This window comes from Mytilus trossulus, chromosome 12, assembly GCF_036588685.1.
Source record: "Mytilus trossulus isolate FHL-02 chromosome 12, PNRI_Mtr1.1.1.hap1, whole genome shotgun sequence".
NCBI classification, from domain to species: domain Eukaryota; kingdom Metazoa; phylum Mollusca; class Bivalvia; order Mytilida; family Mytilidae; genus Mytilus; species Mytilus trossulus.
The window spans coordinates 23,406,340-23,418,396 of NC_086384.1; the positions used below are offsets into that span (position 1 = coordinate 23,406,340).

Sequence of the window (12,057 nt, forward strand, 5' to 3'; positions counted from 1 at the left end):
ATACTGTGCTGTTACATTGCATAAGAATTCGTTGTATTTTATTTTATCCTGACCACTGAGGACTCGAGGACTAAATATTTCTTCAGTTCACAAACGTTGGATTTTTGAGAGACATAGATTTATCCAAATCAAGCATAAAACAGAGATTTCTAAATTAAACAAATATAGAAATATGATGTAAAGCAGTTGTCGTTTGTTTATGTAATTTATACGTGTTTCTCGTTTCTCGTTTTTTATATAGACTAGACCGTTGTTTTTCCCGTTTGAAGGGTTTTACACTAGCAATTTTGGAGCCCTTTATAGCTTCTTGTTCGGTGTGAGCCAAAGCTTTGTCTCATTGGCACCGTCATACCACATCTTTCTATATCCAAATCCTTGTATAATATATTCGTTATCTTTACCGGCGTACAAAAAGGACAATGAAGGGTATAACTTAGTGAATGAGCAAATAATAATTCAAGTACATCTAACTGGATCTATTTTGTCATATGCTGGAAAGGTATTCATTGAACGTGTTTAAGTCAGGAAAATACACATTTGTTTCATGTTAAATGAAATCGACATGACGCAAACGTCATTGACAAAGAGGACTATAATTATGCAATTATGACTGAAATAAATAACGTGTTTTTTTTTTTATCTCCTTTGATATAAACCTTGAGGGATTTCAAACGACATTCATTTTTACACGTTAGACACTTAATAAATAAATTGTAATTTATGCACTTTGATGCATAAGATAATCACATGTTTGTGCTTACTGTACGTTTCTAGGACTTATTCTCGAAATTATAAGTTTGTCTAAAAAACATTACATTCTAAGCAAATGATGTGATTAACAACACAAATAACGCACCATATCGTACCTTATATATGAAAGTTTCAAAATTAATGGGGAAAATGAAGCTTTAAATCACAAAAGTCAATTTCAAATTGGCCATTAGACATTAAAACTGAAAATCGAAAAAAATACATGCAATAGACTCCAAAGGATTGAAATAACTTGACGGAGGTGATGCATTTAAGACCAGTTGTTGGCATGACACGGGTTGTGTTCTTCTCATATACGATATGATGGTAGGATACTAAACCTCTAACGGGAGGGATTGTGCCTGATATTCATATGATGAAGACATAATCTTTCTATCAGTTTAATTGAAGTCTGGAGCTGGCATGTCAGTTAACTGCTAGTATTCTGCTGTTATGTATTATCATTTTGTTTATTTTCTTTGCTGACATCAGACTCGTACTTCTCTTGAACCGAATTTTAATGTGCGTATTGTAATGCCCTTATTTTTCTACATTGGCTAGAGGTATAGGGGAGGGTTGAGATTTCATAAACATGTTAACCCCGCCACCATTTACGCCTGTCCCAAGTCAGGAGCCTCTGGCCTTTGTTAGTCTTGTTTTATTTTTATTTTTAGTTTATTTTTGTACAATTTGGAGTTTAGTATGTCTGTACTATGGTCGGGTAGTTGTCTCATTGACACATTCCCCATTTCCTTTCTCAAGTTTATATCTTAAAAGTTGTTGAGTATATCTGCATTTGTTTTAATAAATTTGTTTCAATTGATTAATGTAGTAGCTTTTTAACGTTAAGTCTGATCACGTGATATAAAAGATACAACATGTCCCAAGACAGATCTGCACAATTTACATATTCATCAATTCGTTTTACTTATTAAATGCACTTGGTAGCTATTTCAGGATAACTAGGTCCGATCAAATGATCTAAAAGGCATAAAATGTTTAGCTGGCAGACAACACGTTTTGTTATTTATTAACGTTCAAGGTATTAGATAAATGGGGGTCAGGATGGGGTTTACAGAATAAAAAATTATCGGCATAAATTAAGAAAAAAATGCGTTATATATGAAGAATAGAGCACCAAAATGACTGAAAGACCAAATAAAGGGCGCAAAATATAAAGAAAAGAGAATAATGGAAATAAAAATGGAGAAGATTAGTTTCAAAATTAAAGAATAGATTAAAATAAAGACTTCTCCTTCCGGACCCCCATAATATATTTCACTGTCATACAAAGATGTAAATATGTATGTATTAAATGGTTTTTGCATACATTATAACTTTTTCCCTTTGTTTGCAAGAAAATATTAATAAGGATCACATACAAACGAGGACGATCACTTCCGGTGCAGTTGTCTGCAAATCATCGTATTAAGTATTACATTGACATGCACTTTATCTTTAATTGTGTCATCAAATCTAAGAAGGCATAACATGAACATCGCGAAATAATAGTCAATTGTTTTACGTCTTTTTAAACTACTTTAACTAGCTTGAAATCGGAATCACGTTTTGTAAGACATATATTAATATTTAACAGAACGGATTTACATCTTTACGTAACAAAATCTGAATTATTTTTTGTAAGACACGTTGAAACATATTTAAAACTGGATACTTATCATTAATGAAAATGCAAAAGCACGGTGGCTATACAAATAAAGGTGCCGAATTTGAGAATTCTGATTATAATGTGTTTACAATTACAAACGACCATAATAACAAACATTCAGTGGATATTAACCACCGTTGTGAGATGCCGGCAAGTGACGTCACAAAGCAAACTGACGGTATAGTTTATAAAAGCGTCAATGATGGAACCAGCCATGTTGTTATGTCAGAAAGCAAATTCGTGAAAAAAGCTGAAGAAAAGAAAGTGGAGATTGATGATGGGAATTTACGTCGTCTTAATTACAAAATCTCTGAAAGTCCACCGATTCATCTGGCTTTATTCTTTGCTATGCAGGTAAGGTACTAATTGGTTTAATATTCAAAGAAGGAATGAAGCGCGTTGAAGGCATCGACGCTTATTTTGTCAATGCAGATTTGAAGTCATATCGGAATTGGACTGTTTACGAGAATGATATAGACACTAGACATAAGACGTATATACAGTAAAACAAATATTACTGTCAAAATCTACACACGACGGGTGTCACATGTTTAGCAGGATCTATTTACCCTTCCGGAGAACCTGCTATCCTTTCGCCGGTGTTTTATTGGTTCGATCGGAATCACGTTTTGTAAGACATATATTAATATTTAACAGAACGGATTTACATCTTTACGTAACAAAATCTGAATTATTTTTTGTAAGACACGTTGAAACATATTTAAAACTGGATACTTATCATTAATGAAAATGCAAAAGCACGGTGGCTATACAAATAAAGCGCAGTCTTCAGTTGAGTATGTTGTTGTTTTTTGTATGCTGTTGATTGTCTTTTGGTCGGTTTTACATTTTATTTCAATGGCAATGTGTTCGTTTTTTACCTATGAATTGTTTATCCCTTTGGTATCTTTCTCCTCTCCTTTTCTTAAGCATTTTCCCATAACTAGCAAAAAAAAAAAAAAAAAAAACCCAACCCAAAAACCCAGAACATTTGGAATATCCCTAAACCGTGTAAAAGGCCTAATACGACCTCCATGCTATTATTGTGACAGATATTTGACATACATTTTGGACATAGCTGACACTACTTTTTTTATTTAAATAAAATTTAATTAAAAATTGTAACTTCAGATATGTCCAAAATGTATGTCAAATATCTGTCACAATACACATTACCTTTTTTATTTGAATAAAATTTAATTAATAATTGTAACATTAACTATGTCCAAATGTATGTCAAATATCTGCCACAATACTATTGTGGAATTATCGACGGACATCATATAAGCGAAATTGGAGTTAAATATTACATTGCGGTTGTGTCATACATCTACTAGGTATGTTTCTCTATCAAATTGTGTTGTATAATATTTTTTTTAATTTTCTGTGAATTTGACATAGGAATATCTTAAAAATAAAAATAGCCACTCATAGATATATACAAAATGAGATCAATATCAGAAAAATATACATTTGTACGTTTTAGTATGAGGCTCAGAAACTGGGGCGGAGCGAGGTTCCAGGAACTGTTTCTTGACTTGTACAAAAAAAGTTGAAATTTTTCTGACAGTGACCTAAAATTGCATTTATACTGCAGCTAGAATGAATACTTATGTAAATAAAACGATTTTCTACTCCCTAAACGAACCCCAAGTTGTAAAGAAAACATCAGACACGATATCGACATTGCACGACGCGACATTGAACTTTATTACTATATTTTGACGATAAGGACAACTTACAGGAAATGATTTAGATGCATTATAAACCACTTTATATTACTTGTCAGTGCAAAGGTAAAGCGTTCGATAAAATAGTGGTAACAGCAATAAACCGATATTTTGATAAAAGATCAATAGAAAGTGATCTTTTGTCGTGAATAAAAGTTAAAACATTATTCTTTTTACAACAGAAGCTATGACCATTAAAACATATTTGGACACATATTTTCGAAATGAATTAAACAAAGACCCAATCTGTCAAATAAATTGAAAATGAAATATCAAAATTAATGTGAAACAATTCAAGCGATTAATGTACATGTATTAAACAACAAACACATATAATATACTACAACTACATGTAACTACAAGCACTGTATTAAATGCTCCTCAATTGTAACAGGCAAATGCATAAAGTGTCTCCTATCACAGTTATTTAAAAACCGACTAGTATCCAAAACTAAGAAGCAAATATGAATACTGTAATAAATATATTATCGTTAACAGAATGTGTTGCTGACACTACCATGGTGTTTATCGATGGTCATTTTATATTGTCTTTAACAGAATGTGTTGCTGGCACTACCATGGTGTTTATCGATGGCCATTTTTTATTGTCTTTAACAGAATGTGTTGCTGGCACTACCATGGTGTTTATCGATGGCCATTTTATATTGTCTTTAACAGAATGTGTTGCTGGCACTACCATGGTGTTTAGTGTTTATAGATGGCCATTTTATATCCCTTTTACAGAATGTATTGCTGGCACTACCATGGTGTTTATCGATGGCCATTTTATATTGTCTTTAACAGAATGTGTTGCTGATACTACCATTGTGTTTGTCGATGGTCATTTTATATTGTCTTTAACAGAATGTGTTGCTGGCACTACCATGGTGTTTATCGATGGTCATTTTATATTGTCTTTAACAGAATGTGTTGCTGGCACTACCATGGTGTTTAGTGTTTATAGATGGCCATTTTATATCCCTTTTACAGAATGTATTGCTGGCACTACCATGGTGTTTATCGATGGCCATTTTATATTGTCTTTAACAGAATGTGTTGCTGATACTACCATTGTGTTTGTCGATGGTCATTTTATATTGTCTTTAACAGAATGTGTTGCTGGCACTATCATGGTGTTTATCGATGGCCATTTTATATTGTCTTTAACAGAATGTATTGCTGGCACTACCATGGTGTTTATCGATGGCCATTTTATATTGTCTTTAACAGAATGTGTTGCTGGCACTATCATTGTGTTTATCGATGGCCATTTTATATTGTCTTTAACAGAATGTGTTGCTGGCACTACCATTGTGTTTATAGATGGTCATTTTATATTGTCTTTAACAGAATGTGTTGCTGGCACTACCATGGTGGTTATCGATGGCCATTTTTTATTGTCTTTAACAGAATGTATTGCTGGCACTATCATGGTGTTTATCGATGGCCATTTTATATTGTCTTTAACAGAATGTGTTACTGGCACTACCATGGTGTTTATTGATGACCATTTTATATTGTCTTTAACAGAATGTGTTGCTGACACTACCATGGTGTTTATCGATGGTCATTTTATATTGTCTTTAACAGAATGTATTGCTGGCACTACCATTGTGTTTATCGATGGTCATTTTATATTGTCTTTAACAGAATGTGTTGCTGGCACTATCATTGTGTTTATCGATGGTCATTTTATATTGTCCTTAACAGAATGTGTTGCTGGCACTACCATGGTGTTTATCGATGGTCATTTTATATTGTCTTTAACAGAATGTTTTGCTGGCACTATCATTGTGTTTATCGATGGCCATTTTATATTGTCTTTAACAGAATGTATTGCTGGCACTATCATGGTGTTTATCGATGGCCATTTTATATTGTCTTTAACAGAATGTATTGCTGGCACTACCATGGTGTTTATCGATGGTCATTTTATATTGTCTTTAACAGAATGTATTGCTGGCACTACCATGGTGGTTATCGATGGCCATTTTATATTGTCTTTAACAGAATGTATTGCTGGCACTACCATGGTGTTTATCGATGGCCATTTTATATTGTCGTTAACAGAATGTGTTGCTGACACTACCATGGTGTTTATCGATGGCCATTTTATATTGTCTTTAACAGAATGTGTTGCTGGCACTACCATGGTGTTTATCGATGGTCATTTTATATTGTCTTTAACAGAATGTATTGCTGGCACTATCATGGTGTTTATCGATGGCCATTTTTTATTGTCTTTAACAGAATGTATTGCTGGCACTATCATGGTGTTTATCGATGGCCATTTTTTATTGTCTTGAACAGAATGTATTGCTGGCACTATTATGGTGTTTATCGATGGCCATTTTATATTGTCTTTAACAGAATGTATTGCTGGCACTACCATGGTGTTTATCGATGGTCATTTTATATTGTCTTTAACAGAATGTGTTGCTGGCACTACCATGGTGTTTATCGATGGTCATTTTATATTGTCTTTAACAGAATGTATTGCTGGCACTATCATGGTGTTTATCGATGGCCATTTTTTATTGTCTTTAACAGAATGTATTGCTGGCACTATCATGGTGTTTATCGATGGCCATTTTATATTGTCTTTAACAGAATGTATTGCTGGCACTATCATGGTGTTTATCGATGGCCATTTTATATTGTCTTTAACAGAATGTGTTGCTGGCACTACCATGGTGTTTATCGATGGCCATTTTTTATTGTCTTTAACAGAATGTATTGCTGGCACTACCATGGTGTTTATCGATGGCCATTTTATATTGTCTTTAACAGAATGTGTTGCTGGCACTACCATGGTGTTTATCGATGGCCATTTTATATCCCTTTAACAGAATGTGTTACTGGCACTACCATGGTGTCTATCGATGGCCATTTTATATTGTCTTTAACAGAATGTATTGCTGGCACTACCATTGTGTTTATAGATGGCCATTTTATATTGTCTTTAACAGAATGTGTTGCTGGCACTACCATGGTGTCTATCGATGGCCATTTTATATTGTCTTTAACAGAATGTATTGCTGACACTACCATTGTGTTTATAGATGGCCATTTTATATTGTCTTTAACAGAATGTGTTGCTGGCACTACCATTGTGTTTATCGATGGCCATTTTATATTGTCCTTAACAGAATGTGTTGCTGGCACTACCATTGTGTTTATAGATGGCCATTTTATATTGTCCTTAACAGAATGTGTTGCTGGCACTACCATTGTGTTTATCGATGGCCATTTTATATTGTCTTTAACAGAATGTATTGCTGGCACTACCATGGTGTTTATCGATGTCCATTTTATATTGTCTTTAACAGAATGTGTTACTGGCACTACCATGGTGTCTATCGATGGCCATTTTATATTGTCTTTAACAGAATGTATTGCTGACACTACCATGGTGTTTATCGATGGTCATTTTATATTGTCTTTAACAGAATGTGTTGCTGGCACTACCATGGTGTTTATCGATGGCCATTTTATATTGTCTTTAACAGAATGTGTTGCTGGCACTACCATGGTGTTTATCGATGGTCATTTTATATTGTCTTTAACAGAATGTGTTGCTGGCACTACCATGGTGTTTAGTGTTTATAGATGGCCATTTTATATCCCTTTTACATAATGTATTGCTGGCACTACCATGGTGTTTATCGATGGCCATTTTATATTGTCTTTAACAGAATGTGTTGCTGATACTACCATTGTGTTTGTCGATGGTCATTTTATATTGTCTTTAACAGAATGTGTTGCTGGCACTATCATGGTGTTTATCGATGGCCATTTTATATTGTCTTTAACAGAATGTATTGCTGGCACTACCATGGTGTTTATCGATGGCCATTTTATATTGTCTTTAACAGAATGTGTTGCTGGCACTATCATTGTGTTTATCGATGGCCATTTTATATTGTCTTTAACAGAATGTGTTGCTGGCACTACCATTGTGTTTATAGATGGTCATTTTATATTGTCTTTAACAGAATGTGTTGCTGGCACTACCATGGTGGTTATCGATGGCCATTTTTTATTGTCTTTAACAGAATGTATTGCTGGCACTATCATGGTGTTTATCGATGGCCATTTTATATTGTCTTTAACAGAATGTGTTACTGGCACTACCATGGTGTTTATTGATGACCATTTTATATTGTCTTTAACAGAATGTGTTGCTGACACTACCATGGTGTTTATCGATGGTCATTTTATATTGTCTTTAACAGAATGTATTGCTGGCACTACCATTGTGTTTATCGATGGTCATTTTATATTGTCTTTAACAGAATGTATTGCTGGCACTACCATGGTGTTTATCGATGTCCATTTTATATTGTCTTTAACAGAATGTATTGCTGGCACTATCATTGTGTTTATCGATGGCCATTTTATATTGTCTTTAACAGAATGTATTGCTGGCACTATCATGGTGTTTATCGATGGCCATTTTATATTGTCTTTAACAGAATGTGTTGCTGGCACTACCATGGTGTTTATCGATGGCCATTTTATATTGTCTTTAACAGAATGTATTACTGGCACTACCATGGTGTTTATCGATGGTCATTTTATATTGTCTTTAACAGAATGTATTACTGGCACTACCATGGTGTTTATCGATGGTCATTTTATATTGTCTTTAACAGAATGTGTTGCTGGCACTACCATGGTGTTTATCGATGGTCATTTTATATTGTCTTTAACAGAATGTGTTGCTGGCACTACCATGGTGTTTATCGATGGTCATTTTATATTGTCTTTAACAGAATGTGTTGCTGGCACTACCATGGTGTTTATCGATGGTCATTTTATATTGTCTTTAACAGAATGTTTTGCTGGCACTATCATTGTGTTTATCGATGGCCATTTTATATTGTCTTTAACAGAATGTATTGCTGGCACTATCATGGTGTTTATCGATGGCCATTTTATATTGTCTTTAACAGAATGTGTTGCTGGCACTACCATGGTGTTTATCGATGGTCATTTTATATTGTCTTTAACAGAATGTATTGCTGGCACTACCATGGTGGTTATCGATGGCCATTTTATATTGTCTTTAACAGAATGTGTTGCTGACACTACCATGGTGTTTATCGATGGCCATTTTATATTGTCTTTAACATAATGTGTTGCTGGCACTACCATGGTGTTTATCGATGGTCATTTTATATTGTCTTTAACAGAATGTATTGCTGGCACTATCATGGTGTTTATCGATGGCCATTTTTTATTGTCTTTAACAGAATGTATTGCTGGCACTATCATGGTGTTTATCGATGGCCATTTTTTATTGTCTTTAACAGAATGTATTGCTGGCACTATCATGGTGTTTATCGATGGCCATTTTATATTGTCTTTAACAGAATGTATTGCTGGCACTACCATGGTGTTTATCGATGGTCATTTTATATTGTCTTTAACAGAATGTGTTGCTGGCACTACCATGGTGTTTATCGATGGCCATTTTATATTGTCTTTAACAGAATGTATTGCTGGCACTATCATGGTGTTTATCGATGGCCATTTTTTATTGTCTTTAACAGAATGTATTGCTGGCACTATCATGGTGTTTATCGATGGCCATTTTATATTGTCTTTAACAGAATGTATTGCTGGCACTATCATGGTGTTTATCGATGGTCATTTTATATTGTCTTTAACAGAATGTGTTGCTGGCACTATCATGGTGTTTATCGATGGCCATTTTATATCCCTTTAACAGAATGTGTTACTGGCACTACCATGGTGTCTATCGATGGTCATTTTATATTGTCTTTAACAGAATGTGTTGCTGGCACTACCATGGTGTTTATCGATGGCCATTTTATATTGTCTTTAACAGAATGTATTGCTGGCACTATCATGGTGTTTATCGATGGCCATTTTTTATTGTCTTTAACAGAATGTATTGCTGGCACTATCATGGTGTTTATCGATGGCCATTTTATATTGTCTTTAACAGAATGTATTGCTGGCACTATCATGGTGTTTATCGATGGCCATTTTATATTGTCTTTAACAGAATGTGTTGCTGGCACTACCATGGTGTTTATCGATGGCCATTTTATATCCCTTTAACAGAATGTGTTACTGGCACTACCATGGTGTCTATCGATGGCCATTTTATATTGTCTTTAACAGAATGTATTGCTGGCACTACCATTGTGTTTATAGATGGCCATTTTATATTGTCTTTAACAGAATGTGTTGCTGGCACTACCATGGTGTCTATCGATGGCCATTTTATATTGTCTTTAACAGAATGTATTGCTGGCACTACCATTGTGTTTATAGATGGCCATTTTATATTGTCTTTAACAGAATGTGTTGCTGGCACTACCATTGTGTTTATCGATGGCCATTTTATATTGTCCTTAACAGAATGTGTTGCTGGCACTACCATTGTGTTTATAGATGGCCATTTTATATTGTCCTTAACAGAATGTGTTGCTGGCACTACCATGGTGGTTATAGATGGCCATTTTATATTGTCCTTAACAGAATGTGTTGCTGGCACTACCATGGTGGTTATCGATGGCCATTTTATATTGTCTTTAACAGAATGTGTTGCTGGCACTACCATTGTGTTTATCGATGGTCTTTTTATATTGTCTTTAACAGAATGTGTTGCTGGCACTACCTTGGTGTTTATCTATGGCCATTTTATATTGTCTTTAACAGAATGTGTTGCTGGCACTACCATGGTGTTTATCGATGGCCATTTTATATTGTCTTTAACAGAATGTATTGCTGGCACTACCATTGTGTTTATCGATGGCCATTTTATATTGTCTTTAACAGATTGTATTGCTGGCACTATCATGGTGTTTATCGATGGCCATTTTATATTGTCTTTAACAGAATGTGTTGCTGGCACTACCATGGTGTTTATCGATGGCCATTTTATATTGTCTTTAACAGAATGTGTTTCTGGCACTACCATGGTGTTTATCGATGGTCATTTTATATTGTCTTTAACAGAATGTGTTGCTGACACTACCATGGTGGTTATCGATGGCCATTTTATATTGTCTTTAACAAAATGTGTTACTGGCACTACCATGGTGTTTATCGATGGCCATTTTATATTGTCTTTAACAGAATGTATTGCTGGCACTATCATGGTGTTTATCGATGGCCATTTTATATTGTCTTTAACAGAATGTATTGCTGGCACTATCATGGTGTTTATCGATGGCCATTTTATATTGTCTTTAACAGAATGTATTGCTGGCACTATCATGGTGTTTATCGATGGCCATTTTATATTGTCTTTAACAGAATGTGTTGCTGGCACTACCATGGTGTTTATCGATGGCCATTTTTTATTGTCTTTAACAGAATGTATTGCTGGCACTACCATGGTGTTTATCGATGGCCATTTTATATTGTCTTTAACAGAATATGTTGCTGGCACTACCATGGTGTTTATCGATGGCCATTTTATATTGTCTTTAACAGAATGTATTACTGGCACTACCATGGTGTTTATCGATGGTCATTTTATATTGTCTTTAACAGAATGTATTACTGGCACTACCATGGTGTTTATTGATGGTCATTTTATATTGTCTTTAACAGAATGTGTTGCTGGCACTACCATGGTGTTTATCGATGGTCATTTTATATTGTCTTTAACAGAATGTGTTGCTGGCACTACCATGGTGTTTATCGATGGTCATTTTATATTGTCTTTAACAGAATGTGTTGCTGGCACTACCATGGTGTTTATCGATGGTCATTTTATATTGTCTTTAACAGAATGTATTACTGGCACTACCATGGTGTTTATCGATGGTCATTTTATATTGTCTTTAACAGAATGTTTTGCTGGCACTATCATTGTGTTTATCGATGGCCATTTTATATTGTCTTTAACAGAATGTATTGCTGGCA

The 12,057-nt window shown here is 34.4% G+C and overlaps 1 protein-coding gene across 1 annotated transcript in view; it reads left to right on the plus strand.

Annotated features, from left to right (window-relative positions):
• Window positions 1–2,115: 2,115 nt before the first annotated feature.
• The window catches only part of LOC134693377 (solute carrier family 23 member 1-like), a 37,656-nt gene continuing 27,714 nt past the window's right edge, over window positions 2,116–12,057 (plus strand). The window contains exon 1 of the mRNA XM_063554164.1: window positions 2,116–2,773. Within this exon, the coding sequence (XP_063410234.1) occupies window positions 2,435–2,773 (339 nt within the window). The 5' untranslated portion in view covers window positions 2,116–2,434. The remainder of the gene's footprint in view (window positions 2,774–12,057) is intronic.